The 18,209-nt window shown below is 38.9% G+C and overlaps 2 protein-coding genes across 3 annotated transcripts in view; one reads left to right on the plus strand and one right to left on the minus strand.

The window, feature by feature from the left end:
- LOC127529990 (uncharacterized) overlaps positions 1 to 18,209 on the plus strand; it is a 798,609-nt gene that overhangs the window by 416,209 nt on the left and 364,191 nt on the right. The window lies entirely within an intron of this gene.
- taf2 (TAF2 RNA polymerase II, TATA box binding protein (TBP)-associated factor) overlaps positions 1 to 18,209 on the minus strand; it is a 384,123-nt gene that overhangs the window by 162,875 nt on the left and 203,039 nt on the right. Inside the window, exon 15 of the mRNA XM_051935579.1 lies at positions 14,709 to 14,818. Coding sequence (XP_051791539.1) covers positions 14,709 to 14,818 — 110 coding nt within the window. The remainder of the gene's footprint in view (positions 1 to 14,708; positions 14,819 to 18,209) is intronic.

An 18,209-nucleotide genomic window follows, 5' to 3' on the forward strand; every position in this document is an offset into this window, starting at 1 on the left:
GACAAACCCCGGAGGGAGTCTCCGTCAGGCATAAACAGACCATCTTAGTGTCTATAATAAAATCTCCAATCAGCAGAAGCTTTGTTAGAGGTAGATCCGAGTATTAAATAATCCAAACTTCAAGTGCCTATGGACGCATATTCTGGTGATTTTACCAGAGGAATCAGCACGTTATAATCAACACGTCACTCAAAAATATGTGGACAACAGTGTCTTTCAGACCAAAGTGAAGGAATAGACCTGATGAGACAAAAATGACGAGAACTCCGGTGAGTGTACTTTGGTTGTCAGAGAATGCTGCAGTGTAGCAGGAGATCAGCAGGCAATTCAAAGTTTGTTCGGAGTCGATAAAATTCATCTGGTGAGTATTTTAGCTTTGTAGATGTGACTGTTTTAGATAGCAAAGTAGACATAGAAATCCATGACAACCAATTGAGGTTTATCATAGTAGATTTCCAAAAATCACCCAAGCAAATTTCAGATTGGAAGCAAAGCAATGTACCTACTTGGCCAAATTAAAATAACCACGTTAGCCATTAGACCGTCACCACGGGGATTTCCACAAGTACTCAGCAATTAACAAGGGGCAGTTTCTACCACTTACTCATCAAAGCTAGTTACTTGTGCAAAGAATCAGTAAGAAAGTTTCCACTTGCAGCCAGCAGAGAACAGTTCTATGAGGGCTCGTGTTAAGGCCAAAAGAGGCAAGGGACGCAAATGCATGTTATCAGTTTTTAATCCAACGCAAAGGCAAAACAAGATCCGATGCAAAAGGCAAAAAACGAGTAAAAAAACAAATTGAAAAATACACAAACAGAGCACCGGTGTGGAGCTGTAAACAGAAATGCCAGCGTTCACTTTCGGTTCCCATAGTCCCAGAATACTTATTCCTGTTCACCCATCTGTTTTCTCCCAGGTACTTATTGTTATTGTTGTAATCCATATTACTAACCGAGAATGCTAAACCGGATGATGGACGCAGGCACATCCGGCCATGGGCCGTAGCTGCAAAAAGACGTACTGCGCCGGCGCAACAAAGAGTCCGCGAGAGTCGATAGCTGCAAAAAGACGTACTGCACCGGCGCAACAAAGAGTCCGCGAGAGTCGGCTGAGGAGCCGAGAAAGGCGGACAAAAGAGGGGCCGAGAAAGGCGGACAAAAAGAGGGCGAGAGAGGCGGATGAGGGTCCGCGAGAGACGCAGGCGCAAAAAAGAGTCCACGAGAGTCGGAGAAAGGCGGACAAAAGAGGGCGACAAAGGCGGCTGAGGGGCCGCGAGAGGCGGGCAAGAGCACAGAAAACAGGAGTGAGCACATACAGAAAGGAGTCACAAGAATGAGGCTCAACAAGCACCAAAATAAGGAAAAGGCACAGAAAAGAGTACTCAAACGCGGGGAAAGCACGAAACACATTGCACACGAAACTAAACACACCAAACAAAAAGAACAGACGAGCGCACAATAGCAAGGCACGACCACGCCCCCCCCCACCCTACAGGCACGGGACGGGACACACACCAAGAGGGGGATTCAACAAGCCCATGGAAGACCAAAAAAAAAGAACACAAAACCACTCCACAGACCCTACAAGCAAGGGACGGGACACACACAAAGAGGGGGATTCAAACAAGACACAGGAACACAAAAAGAAAAAAAACGCTCGCGCAACAACGATCCCCCCCCACACATCCATAAGAAGTGACACCCAAAGCCACATATTCGAAAGTAAACGTCGACACCTTCACACTAGGCAGCATAGGTGTCGGCATAGGTGTCAGCATAGGCGTATGTCCTTTCAATAAAGCACTATTAACCGTTCAACTGCAGAAAAGGATACATATTAACAGCGAGTGCGATCCTCCTTATTACTTATCCATATTTCGCATGCTGAGAAAGAAACAAGTCATGAATACACGCTCACGGGTACAAAACGATTCGGAAAGGATAACGGGAACAAACACACGTACACGAAAGAAACAAGAAATAGACGACGGCGCATAAACGCGCTTCTGAAACACCGGGAGAGAAAATGTCTCGGTTCGAAAAAAGGAAAGCACAAGTGACACCGTTACAGAGACGTGCCCAAATGGACAGACACAATGAACGTAGACGCATTCAGCGCGCGTGTCAAAATGCTGCATCGAAAGAAGCACGATTACAAACCGAAAGAGCTCGCATGTCAGACATACAAAAAACTGAGTGAAGAGACAGAATAAATGAACGGAGACGTGAACAATGCGCAAATGAACTGACAGAAAAAAAAAAAGCAAGACGCGAAAAGCGCAAAGCTCAAATGACCGACATACAAAAACGGACAATGCTCGATACAAACAATGCACGGCGTAGACTGAAACGGACTTTGCGCAAAGCCGAGGCGAATAAAAAAAAAGAAAAAAATAGCGCGTCACAAATAATGGACATGCAACAAAAAGGCAAGCAACCGCAAAAAGCAAAACATGCCCGTCGCGGTCATCAACGCCACGCACCTGTTAAACGCTTACGACAATTGGCTGAAAACGCCTTCAATAAGGAATCCACTATTGAGGAAAATTCATTGGGATTAATGAATGTCATTTGCAATCATTGTCATTCACTTAACTTCACAGAAGAAACAACTGGCAATACAAATAATGAATTTACACGTTGTTGTCAAAAAGGTCAGATTACACTGCCTCCTTTACATTCATATCCTGAATATCTAAAGAAGCTTCTAACTAACGATGTGCCTGAAAGTAAAAACTTTATGAACTGCATTAGATCCTACAATAGTTCATTTGCTTTTGCATCTACCGGAGTAAATATCAGGCCACCAAAAGGCAATGGCCCATACTGCTTTCGCATATGTGGACAAATATTGCATCGCATTGGAACAGTGCACCCTGAAACAAAATCAACAACGCAAATATGCACAAATCTACATCCTAGATCCGGATGAGGCGATCTATCAACGCATGAACCTTCCTGAAAACAAACAATGCACAGAGCTTATAATGAGAAACGTCACTCATGTCATAAACAATCACCCATTAGCTAAGTCTATAAAAATGCTACATGAAGTTGAAAAGGAGGCAAATACAAAAGCAAATGCAGAAGGTATAGTGGCAACTACAATTGCTTTGGTCTTGATAAAGGACAAAGAACAAGATCCAAGACGATACAATCTGCCCGTCGTTAATGAAGTGGCAATTGTCTTTCAAAGTAAAGATGGTGAGCCTCCATTTCACAGAGATATTGTTCTACATTTACGTCCTGATAAAAACAACACACCTACATTCAAACGCATAGACATTTGCTTTCCGCTTCTTGATACTTTAACATACCCCATATTATTTCCAACTGGACAAGAAGGATGGAGTGCTACAATTTCAAGAATTAAAAAACAGCAGGCACAGAGACGATCACGTGTATCCATGAAAGAATATTTCTCCTACAGACTCTCAGTAAGGGACGACTTTAATCCATTACTCAATGCAGGAAAGCTGACTCAACAATACATCGTTGACGTTTAATGTTTGAGCGGAATCAAATGATCTGCAGTGGATAAAAAACAACCAGCCTTCACTTAGAGCCGATAAATACAAATCGCTGCTGGACTACATTAATCGGGATGCTGACGTCATGGAGCACCCTGCTGGAAAACCTGTTATTCTACCATCATCCTTTCAAGGCAGCCCACGCAATATGCAACAACATTACCAAGATGCCATGGCTATCGTAAGAAAATTTGGAAAACCAGATCTGTATATCACTATGACCTGCAATCCTAAATGGACAGAGATTACAACTAATCTTAAGCCGTGGCAGAGAGTCGAACATCGTCCTGATTTAGTTGCAAGAGTCTTTAGACTTAAACTGAATCACCTCCTACAAGATATCAAACAAAAATCTCTATTTGAAACTGTCACAGCCATTATCCACGTTATCGAGTTTCAGAAGAGAGGTTTACCACACGCCCATATATTACTAATACTTGATGAGATTCCAAAATACGCACTGAATCTGACATCGATAAAATAGTCAAAGCTGAAATTCCAGACCGTGACACCTCTCCACGCCTTTTTCAAATTGTTATAAAGAATATGATTCATTCACCATGTGGCCCTACAAATCCAAACAGTCCATGTATGCTTAATGGCAAATGTTCAAAAGGCTTCCCCAAAGACTTCCAAGACGTTACACTTGGTAATATAAATGGATACCCTAAATATAGAAGACGAAAGACAACTCAATTACAAATTCGTCCAGGTCATTCAATTGACAACAGCTGGGTCGTTCCATACAATCCTTATTTATGTTTACGCTACAACTGCCATATAAATGTGGAGATCTGCGCTACAGTAAAAAGCGTTAAATATCTATTCAAATACGTATACAAAGGACACGATTGTGCTAATGTCTCCATATCTGAAACAAAATGATCACGATGAAACTTGAATGTATGTTGATTCACGGTACGTCAGTGCTCCGGAGGCCATTTGGAGAATATTTTGCTTTCCTATGCACCATCAGAGCCACACAATATGTCGCTTACCAGTTCATTTGGAGAACGAACAAACTGTCTGTTTTCATGCAGGTGATGAGGCACAAGCAGCAAAGAGAGCAGCCACGAAAGATACTAAACTAACCGCGTGGTTTAAAACTCAATCAAAACGATCCCAACGCTCACCGTTGGAAATATTGGGAAATACCTGTTCACTATGTTTGGATTGACAATGGCAATTTCTGGAGAAAACGACATCACCACGGTGATAATGTCATAGGACGAATGTACACAGTCAGTATTAAAGAACCTGAAAGGTTTTACCTTCGATTACTTCTTCAACATGAAACCGGAGCTACATCATTTCACGACATTAGAACTGTACGAGATGGCTGCACCATCAAACTCTGTCAGACATTCCAACAGGCGGTAAATGACAAAGGATATTTATTAGATGATACAATTTGGCAAAAAACTCTACACGATGCGATATCCTATTCAATGCCATGTCAAGTTCGACAACTATTTGCTTATATCTGTGCCTTCTCCTCACCATCAGATCCTTTGACCCTCTGGAATACAAACAAAATGGGAATGATTGAAGATATTTGCCACAAGCTTCATGATACAAATGATTCCTGCATCGACTGTGAAGCCTATGCACTACACGACATTCGATTGGCTCTTATGCTCCTTGGGTATACATTGGAAAACTTCCATTTACCAAATGTTCCAGATTCCTTACCGGATATAAATTACACACCTATTGATCTACAACAAGAAGAACGAATTGCACAAACTATGCTTTCCTCTTTAAATGAATTACAATCTGATGCTTTTCACCAAATTATTCATGCCACGGAAGACAACAGCCCTATACCCAAATGATTCTTTCTTGACGGCCCTGGAGGAAGCGGAAAAACATACCTTTATGAAACACTTATTCATTTCTTTGCTGCAAGACAACAGATGATTATCGCATCTGCTACAACCGAGTGGCAGCAAATCTGTAATAAATGGTCGTACATGTCACTCAATATTCAAAATACCGGTCCCAATCACAGAGACATCAGTATCCACTATGAACATTCACAGTAGCAATGCCCGAGACATCCGTCTTGCAAAACTGATAATTATTGATGAATGTACAATGGCATCCAGTCACTTACTCAACACCATTGATAAACTTCTACAAACGTTGATGAATAATAATATTCCCTTTGGAGGAAAAGTTCTTTTATTAGGAGGAGATTTTAGACAATGCTTAGCTATTGTGCCACATGCCATGCGCTCAGCTATTGTTCAGTCCACCTTAAAATACGCAGACAATTGGCATTGCTTTAAAACAATACAGTTGGTACAAAACATGCGATGTCCAGATCCAGAATATAACAGTTGGCTAATACAACTGGGAAATGGTACACTCACAAATACAGATGGACTTCACCCAGATATTATTTCCATTCCACAATCCTTTATCTCAGACGACTTAGTAAAAGAGATATTTGGAACAGCAATCACATTAGACCAAATACCCCTGTTAACACAACGCACTATATTATGTCCAAAAAATATTAATGTTAATCACATTAATAACCAAATCATTTCATTACTTCCTGGAGAGACACAGATCTTTCTAAGCTCAGACAAAGTTGACTCTGATGACGACAATGAACATATAAATTTCCCCTTAGAATATTTGAACACTATTAACCCTGCCGGATTACCACAACACGACCTTGCCCTTAAAAACGGAACAATAATCATGCTATTAAGAAACCTTAACACCAAACAGGGTTTATGCAATGGCACACGGTTAGTCGTCAACACCATGACACGCAATGTTATTCAAGCAACAGTTCTTACAGGATCACATGCTAACAATACTGTTCTCATTCCTAGAATTGACCTTACGACTTCTGACCTAGAATTACCTTTTACATTGAAACGGCGACAGTTCCCCATTAAACCTGCTTTTGCCATGACCATCAACAAATCACAAGGACAAACCATGGACAAGGTTGGCATCTACCTCTCTGAACCCATTTTTGGACATGGACAACTTTATGTTGCCTTCTCACGTGTTCGCCGTTCATCTGACGTTAAAGTTAAAATTATAAATAATCCATGCCAAGGAAGACTCATTCAAGGACAAGACACCATCTTTACTACTAATGTTGTATACAAAGAAATATTCCAATAAAACATTAATATATCACAAACACTCTATTTGTTATTTCTATGGGCATCATCCAAAGCTGAACACTATTCTATATCTAATTCATACATCTGACCTCTTTGTCATGTCCCAACGCCAGGGGTTGGCGAGCGAAGCGAGCAGGGGGCGGAGCCCCCTAGTTAACAAGAAGAGAGCAGTGCTCCTAAATTAGACTTTCTTCTCACTGTTGTTGACTACTTTACAAGCTAGTATTGGCCTGTACCTTTCCAAATAAATTAATCCGATGTAACACTGAACTATGTGGCGGGTACAAATATGAGCTGTTATGTGCAGAAAATGCTGATAACATTCTAAAAATTTTGAATTTAGGTTGAGGCCTAATTGTGGATTGTAGAATGCTGGAAAAGGATCAGAACTTTTCTGGAAGAAAAATAACTTTTCTTATAACATTTTAAAGGTGGACTTTTACAGAGGCATTTTAATTGCTTAAGAATTACCTGAATGTTTTGAAAATTAGTTTAACTAAATGTAAGAGCTCTCTGACATAGCAAGTATTGAATTTTAGGAATGCCTAAGTAGATTTCATTTGGTTGTAAGAGAGCACCTCTACACTGCAAGATCCACTTACACACACCCACACTAAGACTTGTTAAGAGCAAGGATAAACTCCATCTAGTATAAAAGTTTCAAATAAACATAGCCCTTAACATACCAAGCCTAAGTCGTCAACGTTGATTACCAAGCTGGGGTCTTCTGAGGATGGCATGTTTTTTTTTTTTTATTTCTCAACTGTTTGTTGTGGAAGGTTACTCAAATTAGGTTTTTTGGGTGTCTGAAAATATATTTCAGTTATACAAGCATTGTGAGCATCAAATATTGTGTTTATTTCAACAGTAGTTAGTTCTTTATAAAATTGTATACTTTTGTGTTTATAAATCTGAATACATAATTTTAACAATACAGTGTGTACATTTTCATATCTGATAATATGGAGTAGTGTACATTTTTCTATCTGATTATATACAGTATAATATTCATGTAAAACCAGTTATATAATTTCACAAAAACAAATGGTACAGATTCATTTGTTGCCATCGCTACAATCCTTAGCACATGTCAAGGTTGTGCTCGTCTCCCTGCGTGCCTCACAGACAAAACGTTACATTCACAGCAGACTGTTGACTTTCCTGTCTTTGCTTCTTGGACAGTATGAGCATCTTCTCCTCTTGTGGATCTGCTGCTGCCTTGATGTTAAAGGTGTGCTTTGAGCTGCAGTGTTGCATGCAACAAATACTCCCGCAGCTTCAGAAGCTCTGACAACTGGAAGATGGAGACCATTTGGATTGCTTGCCCTCCGCAGAATGTTGGGTTTTGTCAGTTCTTTGCCTAAATCCAACAGGAATCGATATCTGCGATTTTTCTGGCAATGGTTGCAGTCTTCGTTTTTCAACATCCAAATAATGAAAGCATTCATGGCTCCAATATCAAGTATGTTCATGAAAAGTCTCAGAGGCCATCCTGAGGTACGTCTGGCACAAGAATATTCTCTTACCAACTTCTCTGCATTGTCCACCCCGCCTTTAGTACGGTTGAATTCAAGTATCACGTTGGGCTTCTTGTGACTTTCACTGGATACTGAATCATCAAGAAATTGAGTGGAAAGTACACGGACTGTTTTGTTTTTCTTTGGGATGTAGCTGACCACTGCTACCTCGTCTGAGAAGATGAATTTTGATGAAAGAAGGTCTCTACCTTTTGCAGTTTCCATCACTGCAGGAATGTCAGGATTTTTTGCTCTCAATGTTCTTCTGCAGCAAAAATTCTGCAGTTGGCACAGAAACAAATTGTCCGTAGTCGCACCTCTTCCAGATCCAGCATCCGAACAATGTCATCATCTGAGCTTTGTTGGCGGGCCATTTTTCAAAATTTACAGCGTTTACAGTGTTAACATTCTTGTAAAAAACAAGAAATAAATCAATCCGAATTTGTAACGTAGTATACCAAGCAGCCAAGGGTGTTTTTATTTTTTTACGTTTTTTTGAAAGAACGCATTGTAAGTCTAATCATATAATATTTATCTTAAACTGATCCGGGACACATACAAAAATATAAATTGGTTGTTATAGTTAAGGCAGAATCACCAAAAATCACTATCTGGGATCCTCCAAGGATCCCCCTTGGTATGTTAAGGGTTAATCCAAATCAGGCTCGTGGAAGCTAATACAGCAGCACTGGATGGTAGGTATTAAACTGTCTTTTACAGAAAACCAATCTCTCGCAGCACTCACCCACATACACACTAACAAAGAGCAGATTTAAAATCAACAATTCGCCAAACAGGCACATGTTTCCAAAGTGCAAAATAAAAGAGTAATGCAGATGGGGGGAAAGAACAGCAAGTCGTATTTGAGTTTAAATTTGCTAAAAAAAAAAAAAAGTACCAAGCTGAGATTGAAAATGTGATTTTTATTTTTTTTTAATTTTAAATGTGTAGGTACTATATTCTAAAAATTTCTGTACCAACCACAATGAGAATCTAAAGAAATTACAGGGCAAACCACGTTAAAGAAGAGTGACAAGACTCCATTTGTAATTAAAAGGAAAAAAATCCCTTTCAAACATGAGATTTCTTTGTGTGCTTTGAGCATACACACCTGTACCAGTTCTGGAACCCTGCACTTGTGCACAATAAAACTTTTCTTTTTCCATTGATATACAAAAAATGCACTGTTAAATTAATACAAGCATATATGTCTATATACAGTTACCTAATTTATCCTCTGTGGGTGGGGAGGAGCCAAGAAAGGCAAAAACCTGCTCTGAAAAGTAATACAATGAACCATGCTCACTGACATTGGTCTAAATTATACTCAGCTACACGTGCAAGAGAAAGCTTGTGTTTTCTGGAATAAACTGAAAAGCAACAAAAGTAAATTTTGTACAGATAATGAAATTAAGGTTTCAATGTAGTGACAGTGTGTTTCAAATGGGGATTGTGGGGCTCTCTGATATGGCCAGAATCTTGGCTTAAATTCCTCCTAGTCCAGTGCAGGATTTAAACTAGAGCCCTGCCTCCACAAGGAAACTAAACAGCTGCATTAAATAGTCTGAGATAAAGAGAAATGTTCTGCTGAATTAACTGTTCAGGCTTTTTGACAGCGTGTGCTATACCTGCAGCAGACATTCTCCACTTGAGCACTAATGAGTGTGCAGTGCAACTTTAATTTAAAACTCATAATTTGCACATGCCATCTAGCAATGCACTCTGCTATTCGGAAGTATGGTTCAACTCACCATTTTTTCATCTATTTTTTCAAGTAACAAGCTTCAATGTTTGGAAAAATACTTTTAAGTGTATGACAATGAAGCAGAACACAGTGCCAGTCCTCCGACCTGCATATACTGTACATATTGGCGGGGCATGTGTGGAGAGGGTCCCGGTGTTCAGGTGTTCTGGGTATGGAGCTGGAGGATGACCTGACCTGGAGTGCCAACACCAAGGAGCTGCTAAAGAAGGCACAGCAGAGACTGTATTTTCTGAGAATTCTCAGAAAGAACCACCTCCCAAAAAATCTGCTCCTTGCTTTTTATCATTGTTCCATTGAGAGTGTGCTCACGTACGGACTGTGTGTGTGGTACGGCAGTTGCACTTCCTCAGAAAAGAAAGCGCTACACAGGGTCGTCAGGATAGCGGAGAGAACAATTGGTTGTACCCTCCCCACTCTGGAACAAATCTACACCTCCCAAAGCCGCAAAAAAGCAATAGACATTTCGCAGGACTCATCACATCCCGGTCATTGCCTCTTCCAGCTTTTGCCATCGGGCAAGAGATACAGAGCTATGAAAACTAGGACAAACCGCCTTAAAAACAGCTTTTATCCGAAAGCAATCATGGCCCTGAACTCAAAATAAAACTGCTCTATATTATTCTTCCAATGTGCAATATATACCTTAGGTCAACAAGTGCAATTTGTATATTTATTACTATTCAGTTTGTTATTATATTCTGTCTTTTTGTCATTTTAACCCTTATTCCTCACACTGAGTTGATTGCACCTTCAATTTCGTTGTTCCTTTGTAAAAGTGACAATGACAATAAAGATCTATCTATCTATCTATCTATCTATCTATCTATCTATCTATCTATCTATCTATCTATCTATCTATCTATCTATCTATCTATCTATCTATCTATCTATATTGAGAGAAGCAACGCTGGGATTTGACTCATTTCTCATTTACTGATCGCCCACAACTGGGAAGACTAAATAGAAAGAGAATACTTACTGACTTAAGTGATCACATCATTTCTGCCATTTGCATGTTGTGCATGTTAACTGCTAATGCCGTCAAATACCTTTGCATTTTGTAATCACTTCCCCATAATGCTGCCTCCCTTCATATCCTGAGTGCTATACTTCTTTCAGTTTTCTTCCATTAAAATGTCTGGGATAGTACAGACCATGAATGGTTGGTTTAAGCAAAGTAAAAAAGAGGGCATTATTAAACGAAGCATTAGATTTCTACAGAAAGGTCTAACAATTTCTTTGCAGTAGAAAGTTATAATAATTCTGGTAAATAAAAGAAACGGGGGCAAAGAAGGGATATACATTATTTATTGGATTCATTTGAAAGAGCAGTCACTAAAAACTTGCTCACAGTATGATTTGCTTGTTGAACCAGCACCTGTATGTAATGATGTGCCGTAATTGTTATTGTCGCAGCAAGTTAAACAAGCATTAAAAGTTGTTAAAAGAATGTGTCATATTTTAACTTTGGGAGACATTTTGCCCTCTGCACAGACTACATAAAATTGTCTAATTTTCCAAGTTGTCCTACCTGCTTGGTAAAGCTTTGATGTTATAAACTAATTCTTTCTCAAAGACAGACCATGTGAGGTTATAAATAAACTCATCCTTTACAGATGAAGAACATGGCTGTTATTAAAGAGATCACTATGTAATATTGCCATTTTTCATGAGAGGCCTATGTGTAGGTCATATCGTGGACCAATTTGAGCTGAATTATAAAAAGAATGCTGGGACATTTAAAAAATAGGATTCATGCAATCATAGTTTCTGAATTCCCACTGCGGTTCTTTTTATTGGTTTAATAACAATGCTTAGGGATGTTAAGACTTGGCAGAGAGTATTGCTAGCACAGAGCTTACTTCTTTCAGGACACATACAGCAACAATTGCAATGTTTGCCCTTCTAAGGCAGTTAAAGGCCTCAGCCATCTTTTCATACTTTTACCCTCTTGCAAATGATACAGGACCATTGGCATTTACACCAGTGGATTCAAGGAGAGTTTCTATCCACCATTTTTAAGGTTGCGGAACAGTCAAAAATAACAATAAAAAAAAGTGTGTGCGTGTGTATGTATAAAAAATATATACATATACTCTTGTGTTTTATACTTTTGTCAACTGTTATGAGGCATACAAGTAAGACTTTCATTGTACTATCTACAAATGATAATAAAATTCACTTATCATTTTTCCTTTGTCCAAAAACTTCACATTACCACACCTACTTAACATATTCGTAAATATGATTTAACACTGCTTTCAAAAAACATGAATTACATATAATTATAAAAAGAGCAAAAAAAAAGCCTTTAAAGGGTAAGATTTTTCTTCAAAGGCCACTTTCATAAACACACATACACACAGACATACACTCAAAATAAATTAAAAAAAGGTAGATTTTTAACAGCATATTATAAAATGCTACTTAAAAAGTAATTTTATATACTGTACTAATATATGTAAAACATTCTATTATAATTATCTTTTAACATAACTCACTGTTACAATAATATTCAATAAAGAATACTATGATATCTCTGTCTTTGATGAAGTAAATGAACAAAAATGAATAATGCTGCAACATCCAATTAACTAAATCCATAGATGGAATTGAAAGTTACGTCTTGCATATATTCTGTCACACGTTTCGTTTGTCTGCTAAATAATACCTAGACAGTGGAACAATACTATTTGTAATTATTTACCTGGCCTTTATCAGCCTTGAAAGAGCATTTCTGATCTCTGACAGCATTTTACACAAGTTAGTGAGTGGTGAAGTTATTGTCAATGACAGGTTGTGCTCCTCAGCCATTGTGGAAATACAGTGATCCCTCGCTATATCGCGCTTCGCCTTTAGCGGCTTCACTCCATCACGGATTTTATATGTAAGCATATTTAAATATATATCGCGGATTTTTTTGCTGGTTCGCGGATTTCTGCGGACAATGGGTCTTTTAATTTCTGGTACATGCTTCCTCAGTTGGTTTGCCCAGTTGATTTCATACAAGGGACGCTATTGGCAGATGGCTGAGAAGCTACCCAACTTACTTTTCTCTGTCTCTCTTGCGCTGACTTTCTCTGATCCTGACGTAGGGGGATTGAGCAGGGGGGCTGTTCGCACACCTAGACGATACGGACGCTCGTCTAAAAATGCTGAAAGATTATCTTCACGTTGCTATCTTTTGTGCAGCTGCTTCCTGAAACGACATGCTGCACGGTGCTTCGCATACTTAAAAGCTCGAAGGACACGTATTGATTTTTGACTGAAAAACAAACTCTGTCTCTCTCTCTCTCTCTCTCCCTGCTCCTGACGGAGGGGGTGTGAGCTGCCGCCTTCAACAATTTTGTGCCGTGGTGCTTCGCATACTTAAAAGCCAAACAGCCCTATTGATTTGTTTGCTAGAGATTGTTTTCTCTATCTATGTGACATTCTGTGCTCCTGACACGCACTCCTTTGAAGAGGAGGATATGTTTGCATTCTTTTATTTGTGAGATGGAACTGTCATCTCTGTCTTGTCATGGAGCACAGTTTAAACTTTTGAAAAAGAGACAAATGTTTGTTTGCAGTGTTTGAATAACGTTCCTGTCTCTCTACAACCTCCTGTGTTTCTGCGCAAATCTGTGACCCAAGCATGACAATATAAAAATAACCATATAAACATATGGTTTCTACTTCGCGGATTTTCTTATTTCGCGGGTGGCTCTGGAACGCAACCCCCGCGATGGAGGAGGGATTACTGTATATACTTTTTGACTCCCTTTGTGGTCTTGAATAGATGTGGCAGCAGCTGTAAAGGCTTTCGCTCCTGGCAATGTTGATATTAACTGGAGAGCCTGAATAGCGTCTCTGTTCATTTGACTCATGTCAACCGCAACTGTACTCATGCTGTTGTACAGTTTCTTAGTACACACAGGACAGAAACAAGCAACATGGTCATTAAATATGAAACTAAATGCCATGCCAAGATACTGCACTTCATCACCCTTTTCTTCCAATCAAGTCCACCGTTTACTTTTAACATTTAGTTCTGCTGTAGTTGTGTCTTCCATAGGCTTTGTCAAGGTCAATTCTATCTTGAGCACAGACGTTTAATCATTATCACAATACAGTCATGACAACTCAAAGAAAGAAGCTCACTGATGATTTGTTTACAGGCTACTCTGATTATGAACTATTGGTAACTGCAAGAATACTATTACATGACTGATAAAAATGTACCCAAAATAAATAAATAAATAAACCACATTGTTGCTTTTTAATGTGGTTGTTGCTACTTTACTAAAATGGAGTAAATGGTCAGTGAAAATTTTTAACAATCTAAAACAGCCATACCCCAGAAATCCTAATGTATGCATTCTACAGCATGTTTAATTATCAGAAGCTGCTGGTATTCCAAAAATCTTAAAGATATCTAACACTACTGTATCAGTTTAAGCCTTTAACTACAGACAGGGCAGTATGGAAGGTCTTGTAAACAAACACTATATCCTAGTACAGTAGGTCTTACTTATGTTTTAAGGAGCCAGTAACATTTTCTGGGTATTTTCATTCAGTGATCACACTACTGAATAAAAATTAATAATACAACTCTTTTCTAAAAAGATACAAATCACAAACTATATTTTACTTTCTTAATAATGGATCAGTTTAATATTTCAAAGCTAAAATACATATAATTATGACAAAATATCAGAATCCTCTTAACAAAAAAAAAAAGGTTGCTCTAAAGACAAATGTCTTACCTTCTGCTCTTTGAATGACATGGAATGTCATGTTTTACACTGTTCTCTTCAATCTGTAATGTGTGGTTGAAGGATCCATCCAACTCTTGCACAGTTACTTTTATAGGACCCTTGAGGAAATAAAACACATTTGAAAAGTTACCAGGAAATATCACAATAAGTTAAATGGGTATTTGAAAAAATGAGTTAGAAAATTGAGAGGAAGTAGATATATATACTGGACACTCACACAAACTGTCACTTATATATTACAACCTAGTCTCTTTTCTTTCCTAAAATACATTAAACAGGAATTTCTAATAATGGTTTGTTTTGTAAGATCCAGAATGATTATTACAGTGTTATGTACGATTCCTTAAGCTTAATGTATGGCTGCAGGTGCTGCAAGTTGCATTCAGAAACACATGCGCACAAAATGATTGATAAACAGTGACAAACTCCATAGTTTGCTGTACTATTCCTCATCAGTACTGATGGCTGCTAGTTATTCTTTTGCAATAAAATAAGTTTGCTTTGTTTCTAAGAAAAATATGGAAATATATGAATGAAAAAGGGTAATAAATTAAGGAGTTTGAATGGTGGATGGGCAAAGCTTAATTCAGCATGATACAAACTATTTACTTAACGCAGAGCAAGACAATTCTTTGTTTACTTGCTCACCTCCCATACGGAAAACTACTGTGTAAGGAAGCACTACATCAATCCATTGCTGGAAGATTCTATATAATCTAAAATGGAGATACACTCTGACATGCCATTACAACATATCTAAAACTGTCGAGGCAACAATCATGTTAAGTATGAAAAGTAAATATGAAAATGTAGACTGAAATAACTAAAAAAAAAAAAGTTATAAAACGACACATAAAGCACTCATGGGTTCCAAGACACTTACAGTCAGAAAGCCATGTTTGTATCACCACTCCAGTAGGAATGAAGAGAAAGACACTGTAAACTTTCAGTTTTACACTGCTCTCCAAAATGTTTGGGACCAAGACACATATTTCCATGATTTAGCCCACTGCTCCAATGTTTAAAACTATAAATTATATGTGATTAAAGTGCACATTGCATATTTTAAGGGTATTTACATATATTTCAGTGATACCATGTAGAAACTACAACATGTTTGTCATGCTCCCCCGATTTCAGGGTATCATAATATTTGGGACAACTGGCATCACAAGAGTTTGTGATTACTCAGGTGTGTTTCATTGCTTTATTAGTGTAGGCACAAGATACCTAGGCTTTTTCTACCTACAGACTACCTTTGGATTCCGTAATTGCCATTGTTCAACATGAGGACAAAAGATTATGAGGTTGAAAACAAGAATAAAACCATTAGAGGTATCAGTAAACCCTTAGGATTACGAAAATCAAATATCTGGAATATCCTTAAGAAGAAAGAACACACTGGTGAGCTCAGTATTCTCAAAGGGATTAGGTCATGAAAGACTTCCACTGCTGATGACAGAAGAATCCCAAAATGGTAAAGAAAAAGCCCCAAACGCCTACCCGACAGGTCAGAAACTTCATGAACTTCATGAACAGAAATACAGAAACTACACTGCAAGATGCAAACCATAAAAATAGAGAGGTCAGATTACAATTTGCGAAAGAGTACTTAAAAGAGCCTGCAGAATTCCAGAAAATGGTCTTCTGGACAGACGAGATGAAGATTAACCAACAAATTAATAAATGTGACTGCTTTAATATACCTACCACTCAGGTCAGGTTGGGGAGCATGAACTGGTACAGTGCATTGCCGCACCCACCACAAGATGGAACAGCTCAGGATCCTGGTTGGCAAGCCCCCCAACCCCCCAGGTGGAGACGAAATCCAGTCCTAGCCTCCAGAAATGACCCTCCCTCTGCCATAGCTAGGTGTTACGTGGGCATCCCCTTGGCCTGGTCCAGCAACTCGGGTCCTCAACAGTGAGGATCCTGTGAGCTGGATCAACCTATCGGAATTTCACCACAAGGTCGTAGTGCCATCACTGACGCTCCCTCACAATGCAGGTAATGTGCCTCATTCGGGACTCCATGAGCAATCGCTCATTTGACACAAAGTCAAACCAACGGTACCCAAGGATTCTCTGAAGAGACAAAGTACCAAAGGAGTGCAGTCCTCATCTCAGGTCAGTGGATAACATCCATGACTCGCAACCATATAGCAAAACAGGAAGCACCAGGGGCCTCATGCATAACGCTGTGTGTAGAATTCACACTATAACATGACGTAAGCACAAAAGCCGAAATGTGCTTACGCACAGAAAAATCCAGATGCAAGAATCTGTGCGTTCGCCAACTTCCGCGTTCTTCAGCTACATAAATCCCGCTCAGCATGGAAATAAACGCACGTGCACGCGCTTGCTGTCCCGCCCCAACTCCTCCCAGAATTACGCCTCTTTGAATGTGCAAATCAATATAAATAGCCCTTAAGCCCAGCGTTCTGTGAAAAGGCAATGGCAAACTCGAAAGCTCAAGTTCACAAAGTCGCACAGTGCCCGAAATAAAAAAGTTGTCACATATCAAAGTCGGCGTGAAAAAGCGAGTCGTAGCCCACCGTCTGAGTGTCATATGAAAGCTTATTAGGGTACAGTGAAAAAAAAGGCACACAGTGTGAAATGGGCACGAAATATCAACTTTAATCTCGAAATGTCCACTTTAATCACGTAGTTTATTTTGTCATTGAAGTAGAACATCATAAACTTCATCTTAAAATCGTTTAATTTACTAGTTTCTCAAATCCCATCGTAACTAAAGTAGCACGTTAAATGCTTTGTTGTGTATTTGATCTTATATGTGCTCTATGTGCCTGAATCACTATGTGCTCTTCCTCCGACAGGACACAGAATCCATTACGTTCGTAATATTACAGCTCTCTGAGTAATTAAAATACTGAGAAGTATATGTGATATAATTTTCATGATGATATGAGTTAAAGCATGTTATTAAATATGGGAACACGGTGGCGAAGTGATTGTTCATGTCTTACAGCAGGAAGTCTTAAGTTTAATTTGTAAAATGAAGCCCACTACTTGTTCCCTAGATCCAGTGCCAACAAAACTAGTAAAAAGTGCAATGGATGTTCTTGCAGCGCCTATCCTAAACATTATCAATAGTTCATTATTGCATGGCACAGTACCTGATACACTAAAAGTGTCAGTCATTAAACCATTACTTAAAAAGTCAGACCTTGACCCACATATACTAAATAATTATAGGCCTACTTCAAATTTACCGTTTCTCTCTAAAATACTAGAAAAAGTAGTCGCCAGTCAGCTTCAGACACACCTTACGCATTACAAGTCATTTGAGAAATTCCAGTCTGGTTTTCGCACTGGTCATAGTACAGAAACGGCACTAACGCAGGTTGTAAATGACATTCTGATATCCTCTGATGAAGGAAACTCCACTGTAATTATGTTGTTGGACTTAAGTGCAGCATTTGACACCATCGACCATTCAATTTTACTGCACAGGCTAGAAAATGATGTT

Source organism: Erpetoichthys calabaricus, chromosome 13 (assembly GCF_900747795.2).
Source record: "Erpetoichthys calabaricus chromosome 13, fErpCal1.3, whole genome shotgun sequence".
NCBI classification, from domain to species: domain Eukaryota; kingdom Metazoa; phylum Chordata; class Cladistia; order Polypteriformes; family Polypteridae; genus Erpetoichthys; species Erpetoichthys calabaricus.